Source organism: Oncorhynchus nerka, linkage group LG17, assembly GCF_034236695.1.
Source record: "Oncorhynchus nerka isolate Pitt River linkage group LG17, Oner_Uvic_2.0, whole genome shotgun sequence".
In the NCBI taxonomy this organism is placed as follows: Eukaryota; Metazoa; Chordata; class Actinopteri; order Salmoniformes; family Salmonidae; genus Oncorhynchus; species Oncorhynchus nerka.
The window spans coordinates 38,791,983-38,816,992 of record NC_088412.1 but is presented as its reverse complement, the minus strand read 5'-3'; the positions used below and the strand labels follow the sequence as shown (position 1 = coordinate 38,816,992).

At 43.6% G+C, this 25,010-nt stretch overlaps 1 protein-coding gene across 1 annotated transcript in view; it reads right to left on the bottom strand.

Annotated features, from left to right (window-relative positions):
- Positions 1 to 25,010, bottom strand: part of ptprfa (protein tyrosine phosphatase receptor type Fa) — a 441,814-nt gene that overhangs the window by 216,048 nt on the left and 200,756 nt on the right. Inside the window, 2 exon segments of the mRNA XM_029686556.2 lie at positions 1,165 to 1,306; positions 6,229 to 6,374. Coding sequence (XP_029542416.2) covers positions 1,165 to 1,306; positions 6,229 to 6,374 — 288 coding nt within the window.

Below are 25,010 nucleotides of genomic sequence, written 5' to 3'. Positions count from 1 at the left end.
AAATGACACCCTACTCCGTACATAGTGACTTACTTTTGTCCAGAGCCCTATGGCTGCCCAATGTATATGTCCCAAATGGTGCCCTACCCTATGTAGTGCACTACTTTTGATCAGAGTCCTGAGCCCTAGTCAAAAGTAGTGCACTATATAGGGGATATGGTGCCAATTGAGACACAGATTAAGACTGATCAGACACCAGTCTAGTACATGCTACAAAGCCCCCCTATCTGGCTCCTCTATCTATCTGCATACATTTACATCCGACTGATGGTAATTCTGCCATTAATCTGATCCTAGATCAGTTTATACCGATCCCGGTTAACACCAATAACCTCAGCACCCAGCCACACGCCTAACAAAACCTTTGGTAGTTCTGAGAATGTGTCCCAAATGACACCCTATTCCAAGAGTCCTATGGGTACTAGCCAAAAGCAGAGCACTACACAGGAAATAGGGTGCCATTTGGGGGTTTTCCGGAAGTCTTGGGGGTTTCCCGGCTATGTTTGCTGAGCAAGCCAGGAAGGAAGCCAGCCAGCCTGACGGTATCTACAATATCGTCTCCTAGTCCAGATAATGTGTTCCTGCAGTAGGTGATTTGGAAAAACCCTGCCAGCCGGCGAAATGTTTGCAAATATTTCTCTATCAATTTGAGTGTGGATAAAATAATTGTTGTTTCCACTGTCAGGAGAGGAAAAAACGAATTTCACACAGACCCCTCTACAGTAGCTATAAGCTTCAGAACAAAAGCAATTCCTGCAGTCAGATTGTAGATTCATGGTTGGAAAGTGTAATAAAATAGAGATGTCAAGACACATCTCTAATCAGTACATCTAACAGCTACGGGCGAATCACAAACTGATGTATTGTTTCTATTTCATCAACCAAGCAGGCTACCAAAAGTAGCAGGACATAAAACGACATCGTTGGAATCTGTGTGGACATGTTGAGCCTCGCTGATCAAGACAGAGAAACTCATTGTGGCGGGAATAGATGAGGAGAATAAGAGAGATGAGTGAGACAGACACAGAGAGAGAGAGGGAAAGAGGGAGTGTGTTTGTGCCTGCGCATATAAGTGAGAACGAGAGAGAGAGAGAGAGAAAAAGCTTTATAAAAAGAATGATCGAGAGAGAGACAGAGAAAAGGAGTGAGAGAGGTGTATCGTACCTTCCAGGACGGTGAGTTTGGCGCTGGTGTTGATCTCTCCCACGCTGTTGATGGCAGTACACTCATAGATGGCCTCGTCCCTGTGGGTTCTCAGGGGCTGGATACGCAGGACGGACCCTGAGCCGTCGTCAAACTCTATCACCTGAAGACACGGATGGGGAGAGGAGATAAAAGGCATTTACAATCAGACCTATGGTCGTCCTGTGACTAAGATTCAAATCTAAACTGATTTAAACGGTCATCTTAGCACGGGCATCCCTTTGATCGCTATTTCATCAATACGTACAGGACCACCAGAGCACTGTAGAGCCCACTGAGCCAAGGGAACACTTTTTGGATCACTGGCAGGGGGAATAATATAGGGGTAACTTCTACTTACTCCGTAGGCGGGACTGAGGAACTGGGTTTATAACAAGAGTACAGACTATGCTCCAATTCTACCCAGTCTGCACAAGCATACCTGGCATACCTGACCAAACTCAAACTCTACTAAGCCATCTCAAATAGAGACTACTCTATTCTGATCTCAATTGAAAAGGACCCTCCGACATTGCATGACTTTGTTGCTGCCCTATGCTCCACAGGCAGGGAGCTAAGAGGAGTAGGTAAGTATGATCTGATACAATCACCCGATTAGAGAGAAATATGTTGTATGAAATGATGACCCTGAGTGGACAGCCGGTATTTCAGGAAGGCCTTTCAGGAAGCCAGCCTTTAGGGTGGTAAAGAATTAGAGGTTACAGGTCAAGGGAGTGGGTCTCCTAAACTTCCTTCCACTGCAGTGGAAACTCTCTGACCCAAACATCCACATGGGAGGAAGAGAACATTCCAGAACATTCTTTACTCCAATGACTGGATCTGTGTCAGTCGAGCACACCTAGGTTCAAATAGTATGACATTTTTCAATCACTTTGAGCGTTCACTTGAGCCTGCCTAGAGTGCCAGATAGGCTGGGTTATCACTGAAGGGGCTATTCCCTTTGTTCCCATATTCATAACTCCAATTTCATAATTAATATACACTACCACTCAAAAGTTTGGGGTCACTTAGAAAAGTACTTGTTTCTGAAGGAAAATCCTTAATCATTAAAATAAAATAAAATAAAATAGATCAAAATACAGTGGAGACATTGTTAATGTTGTAAATGACTATTGTAGCTGGAAAAGGCAGATTTTTTTAAATTGATCATTAGAAAACCCTTTTGCAATTATGTTAGCACAGCTGAAAACTGTGGTGCTGATTAAAGAAGCAATAAAACTGGCCATCTTTCGACTAGTTGAGAATCTGGAGCATCAGCATTTGTGGGTTTGATTACAGGCTAGAAAGAGGAGTGGGAGGCCACGGTGCACAACTGAACAAGAGGACAAGTACATTAGAGTGTCTAGTTTGAGAAACAGATGCCTCACACGTCCTCGACTGGCATCTTGTTTCAGGAAAATTAGCATATGTCGCGTGTCACTACTTTCATGTGCCTTAATAACAAACTTGTATGCCATCTATAAATATGAATACAGCTGTTAAATTACGAGCCTAGATGGTTTACCCACAGAAAAAGCCAGCAACCTTCCCGCTAGCCATGATTGGTTGAGATAATGAGTGGACTGGACATGCCGAAAGATGAGTTCGTATTGGTCTGCCGCGTAGCGCGGATCTGTTTATTTGAGCTGGTCAGTATATGTAGGTAATCCTGTTTAACGCAGCTTTTAATATATATATATATATATATATATTGCGTATTAGAATTGCATAAGTGTTGCTCTCCACTTTCTGGAGGACCGAGTTTTGAAATCAGTGGAATTAGAGCATGATAATTAAGGAGATGGAGAAAACACCTGTCTCTGGATTACATCTTCAAACTAAGGGCAACCATGGCATCCGTGACAGAGAGGAGCATCCATCCATGTATAGGGGTAAGATAGTCTAACTAGCTACATTTTTTATAGCAACCTGGTTGGTTAGCTGCCTGCAGATTCATGTACGGTAGTAAGGTCATGAGCTGGGATAATGGTTAATTGTTTGTTTAGCTAGCTAGCTACATGTCTTAACAACATATTCCACTATGCAAGTATCCATTTCAATAGAATGTTCATGATTTCACTGCAACAGCTGTGGATAGACGTAGCTTGTATATTCGCTCTAGCTATCTACTCTGATTTCAGAGCACTCTTGTCTGAGTGTGCCAGAATGCAGAATAACAGACAAATTTACAAACGCTCGACACACATTGAATATGAGCGGTGTCAGTAAACGTTGACAAAAAAGGGTAAATTGTTGCCAGCAGCACAGTTGCAGTCACCAATGCTCTGGATAACATAAAAACAGCCTAACCAGCTCTGCTATGGCGAGTAAAATGATCAGTGTGAGCTGTTGTCACATTTGTGTCTGGAGGTAGATAGCAAGCTAGCCAACGTTAGCCACTTAGTTTGGGTGCTTGACTGTTATCGATAGGACAGAACACTCGGATCAACCCTTAAAGAGATGGGTGGGGCTAAAGCTTAAGAGGGTGTGAACGATGCTGAATTGGGTGAAGACAATGAAGAGCTCTCCAGTAGGTGTACTAAAACATTCAAAGGCCATTTTCTCAAACGTGAGGTTACAAGTTTATCAACTTTCAAAGCAGAATTACTTTCCCATTGTTCCTCAACTGTAATGTATGATCATGGTTCGGTAGATTCCTTTTTAAATGTAATCCGTTACAGTTACCTCTTCAAAATTGTAATCAGTAACGTAATTTTGGGATTACCCAAACTCAATAACGTAATCTGATTACATGAATTTACTTTAAAATTACTTTCCCCTTAAGGGACATTAGAAGAAGACACAAATATATGTTACCAATTGAATGACATCTATTACAGAAGAAATCAATGTTGAAGTTTACATAGCTGTCCATATATGGATGTTAAATTTCACTTTATGGGTTGGTTATGTAGGCTTCTTCTAACCCATCACTTTGTACCCATATAATAATATGATTAAAATTATATCAGAATTCCAGTCATTCCAAAAAATGTTACCCCCCTTGATCTTCAAAAATAGGAGTTGGAAATATGGAAGCATATATTTAAACAAATTGTTATACCTGAGCATAACTCCAAAACTAAGGACTTAGCCAGCCCATCTCTGTTGTTTATGATTTTGTTGTCATGGGGAACAACAAATGAACGCTATTTACTATTGACCTACATTGTTGTTGGTGACACTTTGGTATCTTGATAATATGCAGCTGTTTAAAGGGCAAATCCACAGATTAAATGGTAACAAAATGGTCAGCATCCTGGAGTCGTCTCTTCACTGTTGACGTTTAGGCTGGTGTTTTGCAGGTACTATTTAATGAAGCTGCCAGTTGAGGGCTTGTGAGGCGTCTGTTTCATAAACTAGACACTCTAATGTATTTGTCCTCCTGCTCAGTTGTGCACCGGGGCCACCCACTCCTCTTTCTTTTCTGGTTAGGGCCAGTTTGCGCCAGTTTGCGCTGTTCTGTGAAGGGAGTAGTACACAGCGTTGTACGAGAGCTTCAGTTTCTTGGCAATTTCTCATATGGAATAGCCTTAATTTCTCTGAACAAGTTTCAGAAGAAAGTCTTTGTTTCTGGCCATTTTGAGCCTTTAATCGTACCCACAAATGCTGATGCTCCAGATACTTGAGTAGTCTAAAGGCCAGGTTGTTTGCTTCTTTAATCAAGACAACAGTTTTCAGCTGTGCTAACAAAATTTCAAAAGGGTTTTCTAATGATCAATTAGCCTTTGAAAATGCTAAACTTAGATTAGCTAACACAACGTACAGAAGAGTGATGGTTGCTGATAATGGGCCTCTGTACGCCTATGTAGTACATAATGGGCCTCTGTACGCCTACGCCTTTTCTAGCTACAATGGTCATTTACAACACCACCAACGTCTACACTGTATTTCTGGTCAATTTGATGTTATTTTAATGGACAAAAAACATGTTTTTCTTTCTAAAACAAGTACATTTCTAAATGACCCCAAACTTTTGAACGGTAGTGTAAACTGTCTGTATCAGAACATTTAGATTTGTACTTTGTTGCATTGGCCTATTTATTTTCTGCAACAGCACACTCATCCCTTACTGTAAGCAAGCTAGTGCCTGTGACTCCTAGTAGGCTTCTAACTAGAGACGAGATGAGTGAAATCAGGAAATTTGTGGCTATCAGCTGATCATAGCAAATGATGTTAGCTATGCTGTCAAAAACGATTTTCTATTTTGGCTTGATTTGAATTTGTTGCTGCGGACATCTGCCTCTTACTAGCAAACACTTGCCCCCTTCTCTGTCCATAACAGCGAGAGTCACACATCACAGGTCCAACTTAAAAGTAGTTTACCAGTGTTCAAAACCGTAGACAGCACAGAGCACTACATGTCAGTTGAGTGCGTGCTTGAGGTGGGAGGGAGGGGGATATAAGATTCAAGAGAAATATTTATTAGCTAGTTTGAGGTCTAATTTGTTCTTTTTTTATATATATTCTTTAAGACACAATAAATAAAATAAAGTATTCCAACTAGCCGATAGTCCCCTTTTTGCCCTCCTTTCTCATAAGAAGGCAAAAGGGCAGGTACTCGAGCACTGGTTGAGCTCGATCTGTGCACATGCCTGCTGGTCTGTTTGTCTCTCTGCCAGTCTGCCAGTCTGCCTGCCTGCCTGTCTGTGTACCTGTACCTATCTTGTCTGAGCAGGGTCTCCGCATCTTGTCTCTGCATTGCTTCAGGTGCTTCTTTGGTGGAATAAAAGGCAGACAGAGCGAGAGAGGGAGGTGGTCACTCAACTGACAACTGAAACAGACAGACTTGTGGTTGAATGCTGCTTTGAAATAAGGATGTGGGTATGCCCATAGAATAAAAATGAATCTGGTAATGTAATTAGGAAAGGTATACTATGTCTGCTTGGTGTTCCTGCAGTTTTTCTCAACCTTCTCTGTACGGGCAAGCTGATCCATTCTCATTTATGGGTGAGGATTAGCTATGTAGCTAAACTCTGGTGAAAAATCTGTTGTACATTGTATATGTCAAATTAAATAAATTAAATACAGTAGTAGACAGTGTACCTCAAAGCGCTGAGAGCTGACTTTCTTGCCCTTCTTCATCCAAGTGATGCGTGGCTTGGGATCGCCCACCGCCTGGCATACGAAGGATGCCACGCCTCCCGAAATACCTGTCTGGTCATCTGGAGACTTGATGAAACTGGGCATGCCTGGGAGAGAGAAAGAGGACATCCAATGTCAATCAATCAAAAAACTCCCTTTGAGAATGAAACCTCCGAGAGGAGGCCAATAATCTGCTGACTGAACCGGGTAGAAGTTAGGAATACGTACAGTGTGTCTTCACATACAGTAGGACCATGAAGATCAGACCAAAAGCAAGAGAAAGACAACAACAACACAGGACAATACAGCTCTGGGCAGGTTACAGGGCATTCAGATTTCCCTACCAGTTGATGTTCAGGCAGTAACAATGTGTTTTCAAAATCGGATACCAAACTGCCTGCAGCCAAATCAAGTCAAAAAAGTATGTGAGTAAAAAACAGTCCAGTGCTGTATTGTCCTTCCTGTCTTGTATTGTGTTGTTGCCATAATTCCAGTGCCTGTAAGTCTCACTCTCATTAATAGTCATACAAAACTAGCAGATACTACTCTCCCTCTTCATGCCTGAACAAACCAGCCCTGTGTGCCATGGTCAAAAGTATTGCACTAAATATGGAATAGATTGTCATTTAGGACAGGATTTCCCAAAAGGCTGTCCTTGGCCCCCCTCTGGTTTCACGTTTTGGTTTATGCCTTAGCACTACAGAGCTGATTCAAATAACCAATGCTTGATAATGGAGTTGGTTATTTGAATCAGCTGTGCAGTGTTATGGCAACAAATTTTAGTGTCAAGAGTTAAATTAACACTGTAAAGCATTAAATGAACCCTATTGGAGTAAAATAATCTCAGTGTTGGTGTTAATATCCAGAGTTGAACCAAAACCATGCCTGTCATTATCATATTCGCAGGTTGATTTTTAATATTGTTGTTTCAATATCTATGTTTTTGCATATACATCCATTGATTGATTGATTACTCTTATGCTATTCAGATATAAATTACATACATTTTCCAAAACAATGCCATCTGTTAGTTGGACGTTTTGCGCCCGTTACTGAAATGGTTGTTCAAGTTTAGATGGACCCACTGGCTCCAGGTCATCTACAAGTCCATGCTAGGTAAAGCTCCGCCTTATCTCAGTTCACTGGTCACGATGGCAACACCCATCCGTAGCACGCGCTCCAGCAGGTGTATCTCACTGATCATCCCTAAAGCCAACACCTCATTTGGCCGCCTTTCGTTCCAGTTCTCTGCTGCCTGTGACTGGAACGAATTGCAAAAATCGCTGAAGTTGGAGACTTTTATCTCCCTCACCAACTTCAAACATCTGCTATCTGAGCAGCTAACCGATCGCTGCAGCTGTACATAGTCTATTGGTAAATAGCCCACCCATTTTCACCTACCTCATCCCCATACTGTTTTTATTTATTTACTTTTCTGCTCTTTTGCACACCATTATCTCTACCTGTACATGACCATCTGATCATTTATCACTCCAGTGTTAATCTGCAAAATTGTAATTATTCGCCTACCTCCTCATGCCTTTTGCACACAATGTATATAGACTCCCCTTTTTTTTCTACTGTGTTATTGACTTGTTAATTGTTTACTCCATGTGTAACTCTGTGTTGTCTGTTCACACTGCTATGCTTTATCTTGGCCAGGTCGCAGTTGCAAATGAGAACTTGTTCTCAACTAGCCTACCTGGTTAAATAAAGGTGAAATAAAAAAAATAAAAAAATAAGGTAGTCTCATATAGTACTGTTCCCGACCCTTGGAGTCATTCCAAGCGGAGGTTGAGCGTTCAATCTGCCTGCTGGGGGGCAAGGATACCCCCAGCTCTGCTAAGACCATTGACAACTGTGTAATTTGATTGTAATATAATCACATCTTAAAGAGCGTAATCAGAACTACACATTTCTGATTATTCCATGGAAAAAATATCCCATATTTAGCGCTATCATCTGAGTTATACAGCAAGTAACTGCATGCTTTTCATAATCAGTAAACATCAATTGATCATGTCATTTCAGATAGATAATTGGATATTTGAGTGATATAAAATAAAAGTGAACTATACCTGAAAAGTATGATTGGTTAAAGTTAATTTCCCATCCTTTGTGGGCTCTGCCTGTCAAGCAGCAGAAGGGCACATTTGCCGATGTACTGATAATGTTTACTTCGCAAGCTACTTATAGAAATGTTGTACAGTTGGCTAAACATAGTAGCAAGTAGACCAAATGTACTTTTTTGGTAGGCCTACCTAGAGAAGTTAGGTTACATTGTCCTCTTTTCAACAATGTTTTTAAGAGTGTATAATAATCACAATTGCAGCTGACAGACATGATAGCTACGCTACATTGATTGATGGACCTCGTCAAATTGGCTAGCTAGCTAATAACAGATCACGTCAATATGGCTAGTTAACAAGCTAACTTTCAGGGGATAAACTAAATGGCTACATCCAAATATTGTTTGATTTGCTTGCCAGCTACACTCTGCTCTTCCCATGACATAGACTGACCAGGTGAATGCAATGATCCCTTATTAATTCACCAGTTAAATCTACTTCAATCAGTGTAGATGAACGGGAGGATACAGGTAAATAAAATATTTTTAAAGCCTTGAGACAATTACGACATGGATTGTGTATGTTCCATTCAGAGGGTGAATGGGCAAGACAAAATATTTAAGGGCCTTTGAACGGGGTATGGCAGTAGGTGCAAGCGCACTAGTTGGAGTGTGTCAAGAACTGCAACGCTGCTGGGTTTTTCATGCTCGACACCTTGTAGATTCCATGCTCCGACAAATTGAGGCTGATCTGAGGACAAAAGAGGATGCAATTCAATACTAGAAAGGTGTTCCTAATGTGATTTGCAGGCCAGATGGGGCCTGTAAACTATGAGTTTCGGGCCACTATATTAGGGTAAATCTAGACCCTCAAAAGAAGGCCTTTTGAATTATGCCTTGTATTGTCTTAAAACATTTCTGATTTGGGATTTTTGTATGGTTATTCAAAGAACCATCCCATGCATGGTTCTTTAGAGATTCCCAAAATGGTTCCCAAATGGCATCACTCTCAAGAACCTTATTTAGTTCCAAAATTGCTTTTTTGAGAGTGTAGTATTCGGCCTATTGTTCTCTAGCTTGTGTGTGTCTGTGTGTGTGTGTCTGTGTGTGTGTGTGTGTGTGTGTGTGTGTGTGTGTGTGTGTGTGTGTGTGTGTGTGTGTGTGTGTGTGTGTGTGCTCCTAGCAGTAGATGCATTATGCAGAGCTATGCCTGCCCTTGGCCTGTTTTCAGAGAGCAGGAGGGCTGTGTACTGTATGTCAGTCTCTGTGTTAGGGTGCAGTTACAGAAAGTGTCTTAGTGCACTACTTTTGATCAGGGCCCACTACTTTTGATCAGGGCCCACTGGGGTCTCATCAAAAGATCTGATTTATTAAGGGAATAGGGTTACACTTATGACACAGCCACAGTATTTGTAGGATGAGGAAGGGGCACAGAGGGTAAATGAAATGTGATGTGTGGGCGCTAGATGTAGGGAGTAGTGAGACATAGCCGACTGTAGTGTAATTAGTGCACCCTTCTTTCTCTCTTTTTTCCCCTCCCGCCATCCCTCCCTTTTATCCTACCCCGAAAGATCCTCCTGGCGTCAGCGTTCTCCTAAACTGAGCGCTTATGTCACCACTGTAACTCTGACAGAGACCCTAAGCGAGCGTTGAGGTCTCCTCACCGCTCTGTGCTGTCCTGTGATGATGTAATGGCGACCATGTTCCGTTCTGTGGACTCTACTTCCCAAATGGCACCACTTTCCCTACATAGTGCAAAACCTTTGACCAGGGCCCATAGGGCACCCTATCTCCTATGTGTAGCGCAAAGGTAATAGGCTGCCATTTGGGACACATCCTGAGATGATACCATAGCAGGCTCCTGTCCCTGCCATTATTGTTCCTCTCCTGTGGTTTGTGGTCTGTGGCTGCTCTTCATACAACACATCCCACAAGGTATTATGTGAGAGACACATACATACACACACACACACACACACACACACACACACACACACACACACACACACACTCTCTCTCTCTCACACACACACACATACACACACGAGTGTGCGCAAAACAATATTGTGAGTTGAGTCATTCAAAGCACATAACACCTCTTCTCACTTTAAATGGATACAGCTGAAGACAGTGGCAATATCCGACACCCATAATAGCATACTACATACTTAAACTACATATTATGTACTCATCGTCGCATACTATTTAGCACCTACCCTTTAGTAAAAAGGATGCAGTGTACGACAACCGCAACACAGTAGCGGCTCCTGACAGGCTGAGTAGGTTGGACCGGGCCGAGAATTCAATACATTTTTCTAAACTCTGAATAGAATAGAAATGGAGCACGTTGGGGAGTAACGGATTACAAAAAAACGGTAAATGTAATCCGCTATATTACCAGCTAAAATATTCTAATCAGATTACAGATACTTTTGAAAAACTAGATAATTACTTTGAGTAATTACTTTTACATTCAGAAAGGATGTTTGCAAGCAACAAAATATTTGATACTTCTCTGTTTACTCAAGGACATTCAAATCAGCATTGAAAAAAGGTGCAAGTTTAAGTTTGTTCCAAGTCAGAGACCACTATGATGACACACCAAATGTGTTTGATGGATCACGGGAAAAGAGCAGGAATAGGCTTTTGTAGGCTACAGTTCTTAACTATGTCTTCCAATGGTGCGACTGCTGTCTGCATCCAAAGATTATCCAACACAAATAAACGCTTGGAGGTAAGGATGACAGCAGTGGTGTAGCCTACGGCGGCGATACAGATATCACTTATTATTGATATCTACTTAGTGCATTGATGTGAATCACACTGCTGCTCTCTCATTTAGCTATTTGCGCCTTACGGATTGAGGTTGTTGTGGATGGCTGTTTACAAATCCACATGTGTATTTGAACCCAATAATGGTTCAATTCAAAAAGTTTAAGCTGCCTATCAATCATTGTTTTTGAAATCAGTGGACAGCCAGTGAAAAATGCACTCTTGCAACAGATGCATAGTGCAGATCCAAGCCTAGGGAATAAAAGTGGATATTTTATTGCTCAATCTAAATCATAATGATAAAAAAATCCATAGGCCTAATGGACACATACTCAAACTCACACAGTTTTGATAGACTTAAAGGGGCAGTCTGTAGATGCTACATACATTTTTGGACATATAAATCATATTTACACTACAGTTAAAAAGTTTGGGGTCACTTAGAAATGTCATTGTTTTTCATGTCCAATCAATTGAATTTACCACAGTTGGCCTCCAATCAAGTTGTAGAAACATCTCAAGGATGATCAATGGAAACAAGATGCACCTGAGCTCAATTTCGAGTCTCATAGCAAAGGGTCAGAATAAGGTATTTCTGTTTTTATATTTAATACATTTGCTTTGTCATTATGGGGTATTGTGTGTAGATTGCAGCAGATTTTTTTTTTTTATCCATTTGAGAATAAGGCTGTAACATAACAAAATGTGTAAAAAGTCAAGGGGTCTGAATACTTTCCGAAGCCACTGTTTTTATTAGTGAAACCAAAGAGCTGTAACATATATACATTCAATCAAATAGCCTAGGACATATACTCAAACTTTTCAAATGTTCAAATCAAAAGGCTATTGCACAGAAAAACGTGGATAGACGGGTGCATTGCAAATTCAGAACCGCTGGACCATAATGACATCAAAATGACTGCTGCTTGATCCATAATTGAAAAAACTAAATAGGTAGCCTAGACTGCAAAACTAAAACAATCTATATGTTCAAATCAAAAGGCCTGATTTACATGACATCAGTAACGCAGCCACATCCCGAATCCCCAGTGCCGATACATTCAGAAATAATAGATGGTTTAGTACTTTGTTTAAAAGCTCTGACGAAGGCTAAGAGAACTAGAAACACTCTGCTATGAGAAAACAGAAATCCACTTTTTGATAGAAAAATACTTATTTTTTCAAAGATGTAGCCTACGATGCAATACTTGGGATCATTTTAGGGAGAACAAAACCAACTTAGCCTACATTTGTACACCGCTATATGTAAACAGTATAGTTTCTCGCCCCTACCTGGGCTCGAACCAGGGACCCGAAGCATCGTTACCTATCACTCCACAAAAGCCGCGGCCCTTGCAGAGCAAGGGGAACAACTACTTCAAGGTCTCAGAGCGATTGACATCACCGATTGAAATGCTATTAGCGCGCACCCCGCTAACTAGCTAGCTATTTCACATCGGTTGCACATAGAAGCTTCGCTATTCGGCATCTTCCCAATTATATAGCCTGCCTTTGTTGTTTGGCTGCTTGAAGAGAACTAGGCCCTATCTGTCACGGTTCATGAATCCACTGCCTCCTTTTCCCTTTCTCTCTCTCTCTCTTTCTCTCTCTCTCTCTCTCTCTCTCTCCCGTGTTTGTGTGGGCGTGGTTCCCAATCTCGGCCTGATTGTCTGCGCCAGCTGGAATCACTTATCTTCCCTTTATATGTTCTGTAACCAGTGTTTCTTGTTGTCAGATCGTTGTTACTTCCCTGAGGTTGTGTCGTGTGTCCGTACTCATCTCTCGCCGCCCTTGTGTGGATTATCTGCTGTGCTCCTTCCTACCCATCCGGACACTCTCACCTGGGTTTCTCAGCACGCTCACATAGGAGGATGCGCCCTAGTCCCTGGGTCGGATTCTGTCTGAGTACAGTCTGTCTGTCCTGTTGCTGCTGTAACCTGTATTCATTAAACCATCGTTGCTTGCATCTTGCATCCGCCTCTGTATTGTTACAGAACGATCTGACCAGACCATGGATGCAGCGAGTTCAACGAGTCTGACCGAATTCATTTCCCGTAGTATCACGAGAATGGATCAACAAGAGGAGAACATCTCCAGCACAGGTCGGGAAGTACAAGCCATTGCGACGCAGGTATCCCAGCTGACCCAACAATTACAACATCTGAGGGGTCTCGCTGCGCCACCTACACCGGCAGTTCAACCCGCCCCGCCAGAGCCGGATTCCCAGCTAGAGCCACGGCTACCGACACCAGAGGGTTATTCAGGTGATCCTGACTATTGCAGAGCTTTTCTTATGAGATGTTCCATGCATTTCTCGTTGCAGCCACGGACCTTCAACCGTGAACAGTCTAAGGTAGCATTCGTACTCACACTGCTATCAGGCAAAGCGGCTCTTTGGGGAACGGCGGTGTGGGCGAACCAGGACCCATGCTGCACCTCTTTCCAGACACTCTCCGAGGAGATGAGAAGGGTCTTCGATCGGGCCGTGGCGGGTAGGGAGGCGGCCAGACTACTCGCTGACCTTCGCCAAGGAGACCGTTCAGTATCGGAATACTCCATCCAATTCCGCACTCTGGCCGCAGAGTGTCAGTGGAACGAGGAGGCGCAGTGGGACATGTTCCTGCATGGGCTGGAGGACCGGATCCAGAAGGAGATTTATGTTCTGGACCTTCCCAGGAGTTTAAATGGACTAGTGGAACTAGCCTTGAGGGTCGACGCTCGTCTGAGTCGTGTTGGCCGCCGAGCATGCCCTAACAGACCGTATAACGACACGGAGGGCTGGCATGCCAGCGGCGGGAACACGGCCAGTTCAGCCTCCGCTCACGAACCCATGCAGCTGGGAGAGCTCGCCTCTCCCGGGAAGAGAGGGAGGCGGAGATCCCAAGGACTCTGTCTCTACTGTGGTAGAGCGGGCCACTTTATCCACTCCTGCCCGGTAAAAGATTAGGCCCGGTAGTAAGAATGAGGCTACTATCGGGTGGTGTCACCACAGAGAAGACCTCATCATCTACTCTCCTCCCGGTAAGACTAAGATGGGCCAACCACACGCACGACACCCAAGCCTTACTGGACTCAGGAGCAGAGGGTAATTTCATGGACTTCAAGCTCGCTCACAAACTCCAGATTCCTATCACCTCACTCACGCACAAGATATCCATCAACGCTCTCAATGGTCAAGAACTACCCAACATTTCTCACACCACTGAACCTATCACACTCATCACTTCTGGCAATCACACTGAGACACTATCATTTCTACTCATGGACTCACCCCTTGCACCATTAGTTCTCGGCCACCCTTGGCTCACCCAACACAACCCCAGAGTTGACTGGGGTCATAATTCTATATCCATGTGGAGTAACAAATGTCTTGAGTCCTGTTTAGTGTCTGCTTGTTCGTCTGTGTCTGATTCTGTGTTTCTAGAGGAGGTGGTGGATTTGTCTAACGTGCCCGTTGAATACCTCGACCTGAAGGAGGTGTTCAGTAAGTCCCGTGCTGCTTCTCTTCCTCCGCATCGTCCCTATGACTGTGCAATAGAATTATTGCCAGGTGAGTCTCCGCCTAAAGGCAAGTTATATTCACTCTCTGTTCCTGAGAGGGAGGCTATGGAGAGATACATCTCTGGTTCTCTGGCATCTGGATTCATTCGTCCTTCCTCTTCTCCAGCGGGGGCGGGGTTCTTCTTTGTGGAGAAGAAGGACGGATCTCTGCGTCCTTGCATTGATTACCGTGGGTTGAATAACATCACAGTGAAGAATACCTATCCCTTACCGTTGATGTCCTCAGCCTTTGAAAGGTTACAGGGAGCATCCGTGTTCACTAAGTTGGATTTACGTAATGCATATCATTTGGTTCGCATAAGGGGGGTGGGGCGAATGGAAGACCGCGTTTAACACCCCCAGAGGGCACTTCGAATATTTGGTCATGCCTTTTGGGCTATCCAACTCCCCAGCGGTTTTCCAGGCACTCGTAAATGACGTGCTGAGAGATATGATTGATCAGTTCATATATGTTTACCTGGATGACATACTGATTTTTTCTTCTTCTCTCCAGGAACACGTTCAGCACGTCAGACGAGTGCTTCAGAGGTTGTTGGAGAATGGACTTTTTGTCAAGGCGGAGAAATGCATTTTTCATGCACAATCAGTTCCATTCCTAGGTTACATCGTCTCGACTGAAGGTATTCGCATGGATCCTGACAAGGTTAAGGCTGTGGTGGATTGGCCAAGCCCAGATTCCCGTAAGGCCCTACAGAGGTTTCTGGGATTCGCCAATTTCTACCGGCGTTTCGTTCGCAACTTTAGCCAGATAGTCGCTCCTCTTACCGCCTTAACCTCCCCCAGAGTGACGTTCAGGTGGTCTGATACAGCCGAGGCTGCATTCGTCAAACTCAAGAGTCGCTTTGTTTCGGCTCCCATCCTCATAGCTCCCGATCCCTCGCGTCAGTTCATGGTGGAGGTGGACGCTTCAGAGGTGGGGGTAGGTGCGGTACTTTCCCAACGTTCCTCTTCTGACGACAAGATTCACCCTTGCGCGTTCCTTTCCCATCGGTTATCACCTGTGGAACGCAACTACGACATTGGCAACAGAGAGTTGTTGGCAGTGAAGTTAGCACTGGAGGAGTGGCGCCATTGGTTAGGATTCGGGGGTACCTTTTATAGTTTGGACCGATCACAAAAATGTGGAATATATCAGAACCGCCAAGCGACTCAACTCCAGGCAGGCGCGGTGGGCACTCTTTTTCGGACGTTTTGACTTCTCTCTCTCGTATCGCCCGGGTTCCAAGAATGTCAAACCCGATTCCCTTTCTCGCATTTTTGACCATTCCGAACGCCCATCCACTCCCGAGTGCATCCTACCCGGGACCCTAGTGGTCTCCACACTCACATGGGAGGTTGAATCGAGGGTCAAAACGGCCTTAGAAGGGGTAACGCCTCCGCCCGGTTGCCCGCCTAATCGGTTGTTTGTGCCGGAGGGTGTCGGTCCGATGTTATTCGGTGGGGGCATTGCTCCAACGTAGCGTGTCATCCAGGAGTCAGTCGCACTAGCTTTTGGTTAAGCAACGCTTTTGGTGGCCACTGGTGGCTCGTGACATTCACAGTTTTGTCTTGGCTTGCTCGGTTTGTGCCACTGGGAAGACTTCTAATCGACCCCCAGATGGGTTACTCCAACCGCTGTCGGTCCCTTCGAGACCCTGGTCCCACATCGCGCTAGATTTTGTTACCGCACTCCCGCCCTCCCAGGGCAAGACGGTTGTTTTGACCGTGGTGGACCGGTTCTCGAAGGCGGCTCATTTTATTCCCTTGCCTAAATTACCATCTGCCAAGGAGACAGCGGTAACTGTCGTGGATCACGTCTTTCGCTTACATGGTCTGCCGATGGACGTAGTTTCTGACAGGGGGCCCCAATTTGTGTCCAAGTTTTGGCAAGAGTTTTGTAGGTTACTGGGAGCGAGTGTCAGCCTGTCTTCAGGGTTTCATCCCCAGAGCAACGGTCAAGCGGAGAGGGCCAACCAAGATTTGGAGAGAGTGTTGCGATGTTTGGTTTCTAAGAATCCCTCTTCCTGGAGTCAACAACTCTCTATGGTTGAGTACGCTCACAATTCGTTGCCAGTGGCAGCCACGGGTCTCTCTCCGTTTGAGTGTAGTTTAGGTTACCAGCCACCTATCTTTCCCAGTACGGAGTCCGAGGTGTCTGTTCCCTCCGCTCACGCTTTCATCCAGAGGTGCCGTCACGCATGGAGCAGAGCCCGTGAGACTCTTCTCCGGGTGGGGCGCGCACCAAGACTAAGGCCGATCGCCACCGGTCGAAGCCTCCGGTATACGTCGTTGGCCAAAGAGTGTGGCTTTCTACTAAGAACATTCCACTCCGATCCGTTTCGAACAAGCTTGCCCCCAAATTTATCGGCCCGTTCAAAGTCACCAGGATCAGTAGTCCGGTGGCGGTCCGGCTCCAGCTTCCTCCGGCGTATAGGAGAATTCATCCTACCTTTCATGTGTCTAAAATAAAACCTGTGTTTCAGGCACGCATTAACCCACCGGTCCCGGTTCCCCCGCCGCCACGACTTGTTGATGGGGAACCCACCTTTTCTGTCAATCGTATTTTGGACTCTAGAAGGAGGGGACGCGGATTCCAGTACCTGGTGGACTGGGAGGGTTACGGCCCGGAGGAGAGAAGTTGGGTACCTGCTAGGGACATTCTGGATCACTCCCTTATCGATGATTTCAATCGACAGGTAAATTCGCCTGGGAACGCCAAGAGGCGTTCCTAGGGGGGAGGTATTGTCACGGTTCATGAATCCACTGCCTCCTTTTCCTTTTCTCTCTCTTTCTCTCTCTCTCTCTCTCTCTCTCTCCCGTGTTTGTGTGGGCGTGGTTCCCAATCTCGGCCTGATTGTCTGCGCCAGCTGGAATCACTTATCTTCCCTTTATATGTTCTGTAACCAGTGTTTCTTGTTGTCAGATCGTTGTTACTTCCCTGAGGTTGTGTCGTGTGTCCGTACTCATCTCTCGCCGCCCTTGTGTGGATTATCTGCTGTGCTCCTTCCTACCCATCCGGACACTCTCACCTGGGTTTCTCAGCACGCTCACATAGGAGGATGCGCCCTAGTCCCTGGGTCGGATTCCGTCTGAGTACAGTCTGTCTGTCCTGTTGCTGCTGTAACCTGTATTCATTAAACCATCGTTGCTTGCATCTTGCATCCGCCTCTGTATTGTTACACTATCACTCACAGCACACCTATTCCAAAGCATTGTGGGAAAGTGTGCATCGAATTCTACTAGATGAAGAGCTGAAATTAGTATAACATCCAGGCATTTAAACCATACTCGATTTTCAAAAATTCAAATACTCAATTTTCGCATACTGACAATGCGTCATGCGCAATTGTGTTCTTTTCCGTATTTTTATTTCTTTCGATAGCGCATCCCCATCCCCAGCCGTTGTCAAAGCCAAAAATATTATGACATCCAGGAATTTAAGGTATACTATATTTTTGAAATGGTGCATACTATTAACCATTATTTTTTTGCACACTCAAACAGCCTATTATTTAGGACGCAAGTATGGGTATTCAGACACGGCAAGTTTGTAAACTATGGCAATCAATACTAGTTTAACTCACATTGTGAGAGGCACACATATACTTTATGTCATACTGTCCATTGGAACTATACTAAGCCCTAAACCCACCATGCTAGAGCTATGAAAAATCCCATAAAGTTAAATATAATTCATATCCCCGCCATCATCATCATAGACAACACTCCATATCTAACCGTCGTCTCTAATAGGGTGCTGCGTGTATACAGCACAGTGAGTGGTATCCATAAGGAGGGATATGCTATTGCACAACACACACACACAGACAATACAGTGGAAGAAAGAATTACACCCTCCTTAGACACAGCCATGCTGATAATGCAGCCACTCTCTCTTGCCTTCTCGAGGCTCATATAATGAGAGATATATGCCTTCTGTTCGACAGTGAATTGTTTCATCTTAATCTAATTGAGAAAGCGACAATCTCTTTTGATAAACCTCCAACACTGAGAGAACTACAGTAATACCATGACATAAGCATGCTCTATGGTGGTAATTAAAAATGGGATGTAATAAATGTATCACTAGTCACTTTAAACAATGCCACTTTATATAATGTTTACATACCCTACATTACTCAACTCATATGTATATGTATATACTGTACTCTTTATCATGTACTGCATCTTGCCTATGCTGTTCGGCCATCGCTCATCCATAAATATATATATACAGTGGGGAGAGCAAGTATTTGATACCCTGGCGATTTTGCAGGTTTTCCTACTTACAAAGCATGTAGAGGTCTGTAATTTGTATCATAGGTACACTTCAACTGTGAGAGACGAAATCTAAAACAAAAATCCAGAAAATCACATTGTATGATTTTTAAGTAATTAATTTGCATTTTATTGCATGACATAAGTATTTGATACATCAGAAAAGCAGAACTTAATATTTGGTACAAAAACCTTCGTTTGCAATTACAGAGATCATACGTTTCCTGTAGTTCTTGACCAGGTTTTCACACACTGCAGCAGGGGTTTAGGCCCACTCCTCCATTACAGACCTTCTCCAGATCCTTCAGGTTTCGGGGCTGTTGCTGGGCAATACGGACTTTCAGCTCCCTCCAAAGATGTTCTATTGGGTTCAGGTTTAGAGTCTGGCTAGGCCACTCCAGGACCTTGAGATGCTTCTTACGGAGCCACTCCTTAGTTGCCCTGGCTGTGTGTTTCGGGTCGTTGTCATGCTGGAAGACCCAGCCACGACCCATGTTCAATGCTCTTACTGAGGGAAGGAGGTTGTTAGCCAAGATCTCGCGATATATGGCCCCATCCATCCTTCCCTCAATACGGTGCAGTCGTCCTGTCCCCTTTGCAGAAAAGCATCCCCAAAGAATGATGTTTCCACCTACATGCTTCATGGTTGGGATGGTGTTGTACTCATCCTTCTTCTTCCTCCAAACACGGAATGTGGAGTTTAGACCAAAAAGTTATATTTTTGTCTCATCAGACCACATGACCTTCTCCCATTCCTCCTCTGGATCATCCAGATGCTCATTGGCAAACTTCAGACGTGCCTGGACATGCGCTGGCTTGAGCAGGGGGACCTTGCATGTGCTGCAGGATTTTAATCCATGACAGCGTAGTGTGTTACTAATGGTTTTCTTTGAGACTGTGGTCCCAGCTCTCTTCAGGTCATTGACCAGGTCCTGCCGTGTAGTTCTGGGCTGATCCCTCACCTTCCTCATGACCATTGATGCCCCACGAGGTGAGATCTTGCATGGAGCCCCAGACCGAGGGTGTTTGACCATCATCTTGAACTTCTTCCATTTTCTAATAATTGCTCCAACAGTTGTTGCCTTATCACCAAGCTGCTTGCCTATTGTCCTGTAGCCCATCCCAGCCTTGTGCAGATCTACAATTTTATCTCTGATGTCCTTACACAGCTCTCTGATCTTGGCCATTGTGGAGAGGTTGGAGTCTGTTTGATTGAGTGTGTGGACAGGTGTCTTTTATACAGGTAACGAGTTCAAACCGGTGCAGTTATTACAGGCAATGAGTGGAGAACAGGAGGGCTTCTTAAAGAAAAACTAACAGGTCTGTGAGAGCCGGAATTCTTACTGGTTGGTAGGTGATCAAATACTTATGTCATGCAATAAAATGCAAATTAATTACTTAAAAATCATACAATGTGATTTTCTGGATTGTTGTTTTAGATTCCATCTCTCACAGTTGAAGTGTACCTATGATAAAAATTACAGACCTCTACATGCTTTGTAAGTAGGAAAACCTGCTAAATCGGCAGTGTATCAAATACTTGTCCTCCCCACTGTACCTTGTTCTCCCACTTAAAAAGATGAGAGAGGCCTGTGATTTCCATCATAGGTACACTTCAACTAGGACAGACAAAATTTGAAAAAAAATCCAGAAAATCACATTGTAGGATTTTTTATTAATTTATTTGCAAATTATGGTGGAAAATAAGTATTTGGTCACCTACAAACAAGCAAGATTTCTGGCTCTCACACACCTTCCTCTTTAAGAGGCTCCTCTGTCCTCCACTCATTACCTGTATTAATGGCACCTGTTTGAACTTGTTATCAGTATAAAAGACACCTGTCCACAACCTCAAACAGTCACACTCCAAACTTCACTATGGCCAAGACCAAAGAGCTGTCAAAGGACATCAGAAACAAAATTGTAGACCTGCACCAGGCTGGGAAGACTGAATCTGCAATAGGTAAGCAGCTTGGTTTGAAGAAATCAACTTTGGGAGCAATTCTTAGGAAATGGAAGACATACAAGACCACTGATAATCTCCCTCGATCTGGGGCTCCACCAAGATCTCACCCCGTGGGGTCAAAATGATCACAAGAATGGTGAGAAAAAATCCCAGAACCACACGGGGGGACCTAGTGAATGACCTGCAGAGAGCTGGGACCAAAGTAACAAAGCCTACCATCAGTAACACACTACGCCGCCAGGGACTCAAATCCTGCAGTGCCAGCCGTGTCCCCCTGCTTAAGCCAGTACATGTCCAGGCCCGTCTGAAGTTTGCTAGAGAGCATTTGGATGATCCAGAAGAAGATTGGGAGAATGTCATATGGTCAGATGAAACAAAATAGAACTCCAAACTCAACTCGTCGTGTTTGGAGGACAAAGAATGCTGAGTTGCATCCAAAGAACACCATATCTACTGTGAAGCATGGGGGTGGAAACATCATGCTTTGGGGCTGTTTTTCTGCAAAGGGACGAGGACGACTGATCCATCTAAAGGAAAGAATGAATGGGGCCATATATCGTGAGATTTTGAGTGAAAACCTCCTTCCGCAAGGGCATTGAAGATGAAACTTGGCTGGGTCTTTCAGCATGACAATGATCCCAAACACACCGCCCGGGCAACGAAGGAGTGGCTTCGTAAGAAGCATTTCAAGGTCCTGGAGTGGCCTAGCCAGTCTCCAGATCTCAATCCCATAGAAAATCTTTGGAGGGAGTTGAAAGTCTGTGTTGCCCAGCAACAGCCCCAAAGCTTCACTGCTGTAGAGGAGATCTGCAGGGCGGAATGGGCCAAAAACCCAGCAACAGTGTGTGAAAACCTTGTGAAGACTTACAGAAAACGTTTGACCTCTGTCATTGCCAACAAAGGGTACATAACAAAGTATTGAGATAAACTTGTGTTATTGACCAAATACTTATTTTCCACCATAATTTGCAAATAAATTCATAAAAATCCTACAATGTGATTTTCTGGATTTTTTTTCTATTTTTTCTGTCATAGTTGAAGTGTACCTATGATGAAAATTTCAGGCCTCTCTCATCTTTTTAAGTGGGAGAACTTGCACAATTGGTGGCTGACTAAATATTTTTTTGCCCCACTGTATATATTACTGCACGGTCGGAACTAGAAGCACAAGCATTTCGCTACACTCTCATTAACATGTGCTAACCATGTGTATGTGACCAATAAAATTTGATTTGATTTGCTCATTTGCTTGTCCACCACCATGGGCAATAGTGTGTAATTCCACTGGGGAACCGAGTTTTACACTTCCGCCTCCATGAACCAATACTAAAAGAAACAAGAACACAGCCCAGTCTCTGGGGGAGAGTTGCAGACTAAGGGACAGGATAGATATACCACTGTCTGTCGGTCTGCCAGCTACCTCCACTCTTATATCTGTCCTCAAATAAAAACATCTGCAGGGTTGAATCAATATTTTTCGACTGGCACAGTGTCACAACAACAACTTCAAAATGTCTGTCTAGGAGTGGTCCTATTAGGTAGTATAGAAAGAGAAGGAAGGTGATGTGACCGGGGATGGGAGTGGGCAGTATTCAGGAGGACAAGGTTGCCCTTTAAAATACAATGTAAGAGGAAAAGAGAGCAGAGAAAGACATGAAGAGTGAGAGAGAGAAAGGGTGTGAGCAAGCAAGAGAGAGAGAGAGAGAGGGAGAGAAGAGAGAGTCACAGCGGTGGTGACGTAGGTTCTCAGTCTGAGGGATGCGGTGGGGGGACAGAGGTTGAGTTCACACCATTATTTAGCTATTTATTTTGTATGGTCACAACATCCTGACCCCTGGGTCGTGACATTCTAAATGTAAAACGTGCTTTGCTTGTAAAAACATGCTCTGCTTTCCCTCTCCTTCAGCCCCACGCTTAGATGACCGACAGCTGTGAATTCTCTCTCCACCACATTCACGTGACCCTGTGACTATGCTGAATGTCTTCTTTTTTAGAAAGAGGGAGAGAGAGAGGTGAGAGAAGAGATACACTCTTACAAAAAAGGGTTCCAAAGAGGTTCTGCGTGTAGGGATAGGGTACTACCAATAACTGTTTAATTGCAGGGATAATTTTCAGAATTGTTTGTTTTACAGTTATATCTGTTGTTTTTTTACATTGATTGGTTGATTAATTTTATGCTACAATAAGATAAATAACATCCCATTTTCCCACAATTCTAGAGAGAGATTAGAGAGAGAGAAAGAGAGAGAGGGAAAGTGGTGTGTGAGAGAGAGAGAGTAGATGGTGAGAGAGAGAGGAGATACAGAGAGCTGAAAGAGAGAGAGAGTTAGATGAGAAAGATTTGAGAGCGAGAGACTGGTGAGCGAGAGAGAAAGAGAGAGAGAGAGAGTGACAGAGAGGAGATTGGGAGAGATTTGAGAGAGAAAGGAGAGATAGATAGAGAGAGAAAGCTGAGAGCAAGAGAGAGGAGAAAGAGGAGATAGAAAGAGAGAGAGAGAGAAAGAGTCAAACTACGTTGTTCCTCAAAAGAACAGACATGGAAACAACCACACAGTAAGCTGTACAACATCAGAAATTCATACAGAACAGCACAGAAGAATACCAAAAAGCAACCTGTAACCAAAATATCCAAACACTTAGATAACTTTCTGGATAGCACATTCACTCACAGTAAAGAAGGCATCAATCTAGCAGTAAAAACATCAACGATATATTCAGGCAAACAGCAAAAGAAGCACAACTGAAATGGATTTTTTTACATTTTATTTTAAAGACCACAGATGACAACTGGTTTGATGCAGATTGTAAAATTACAAGGAAAAAACTTAGAACACTATCCAACCAAAAGCATGGAGGCACACATAATGATGAATTACGCCTTCATTACTGTGAGACTTTAATACTCTATAAAAGTACACTCAGAACCAAAAAAGCACAGTGCAACAGCAAGCAGCTGACACTAATTGAGGAGTCCATAAACACACAAAAAATAGAAACGAGAGAAATTAGCGATACAAAATGGTGACATTCCAAATTGACACAAACGCAGGACAACGCCAAATTCATGAGAAGTTGAATGGATTAGAAAAAGCTATAAAGGACAATCAAAATCAATTGGACTCCCCAATTACTGACCAGGAGCTCTATAAGAAACTTCAGGCCCTCAAAAAAAAGCATGTGGACCTACCTGATGGCATCCTAAATGAGATGCTCAAACTCAATTGGCTATATTAAAACTGTTTAATTTGATCCTGAGTGTAGGTTATTTCCCTGACATCTGGAATCAAGGACTCATAACCCCAATTTTTAAGAACGGAGACTAATTTGACCCTAACAATTACAGAGGCATTTGTGTGAACAGTAACCTGGGGAAGGTTTTCTGTAGTATTATAAATGTAAGAGTTCTAAACTTCCTTAATAAGCACAATGTCTTGAGTAAAAGCAAAATTCTATTTATACCAAAACATTGCACGACTGATCATATTTACACCCTACACACCCTGATAGATAAACATGTCCACCAAAATAATACCAACATATACACTCGACTTCCAAAAAACATTTGATTCTATTTGGCATACAGGACTGTTTTACAACGTTATTGAAAGTGGTGTAGGTGGTAAAACATATGATATTAACATGAACATTTTAGCATTTTAGCATTAACATTTTCAAGAAAATAACAGAATTCTTTAAGAAGGGGCGGGGCCTTCGCCAGGGTTGCATTCTGATCTCTGCACTCTTCAATATTTACATCAACGAATTGGCCACTATTCTAGAAACATCCTCAGAACCTGGTGTTAGTCTCCCCAATTCAGAGGTTAAATCCTTACTCTTCGCAGATTACCTATACCTGCTGTCACCCACAGCACATGGCCTACAGCAGAGCCTGAACCTGCTAGAGCCGTACTGCCAGACCTGGGCCCTGGCACTAAATCCCAAAAATACTAAAATAATTCACCAAATGGGACAAACACCGCATTGAAACCCTGTAAGATTATCCTACATGTCCACAAACAATGCATGCAGGGCAGAATTAGGTCAATATCCACTAATAATAACAACTAAAAAAATAGCAACATCTAAAATACAGTGACCCCCTTTCATATCATTACCAAG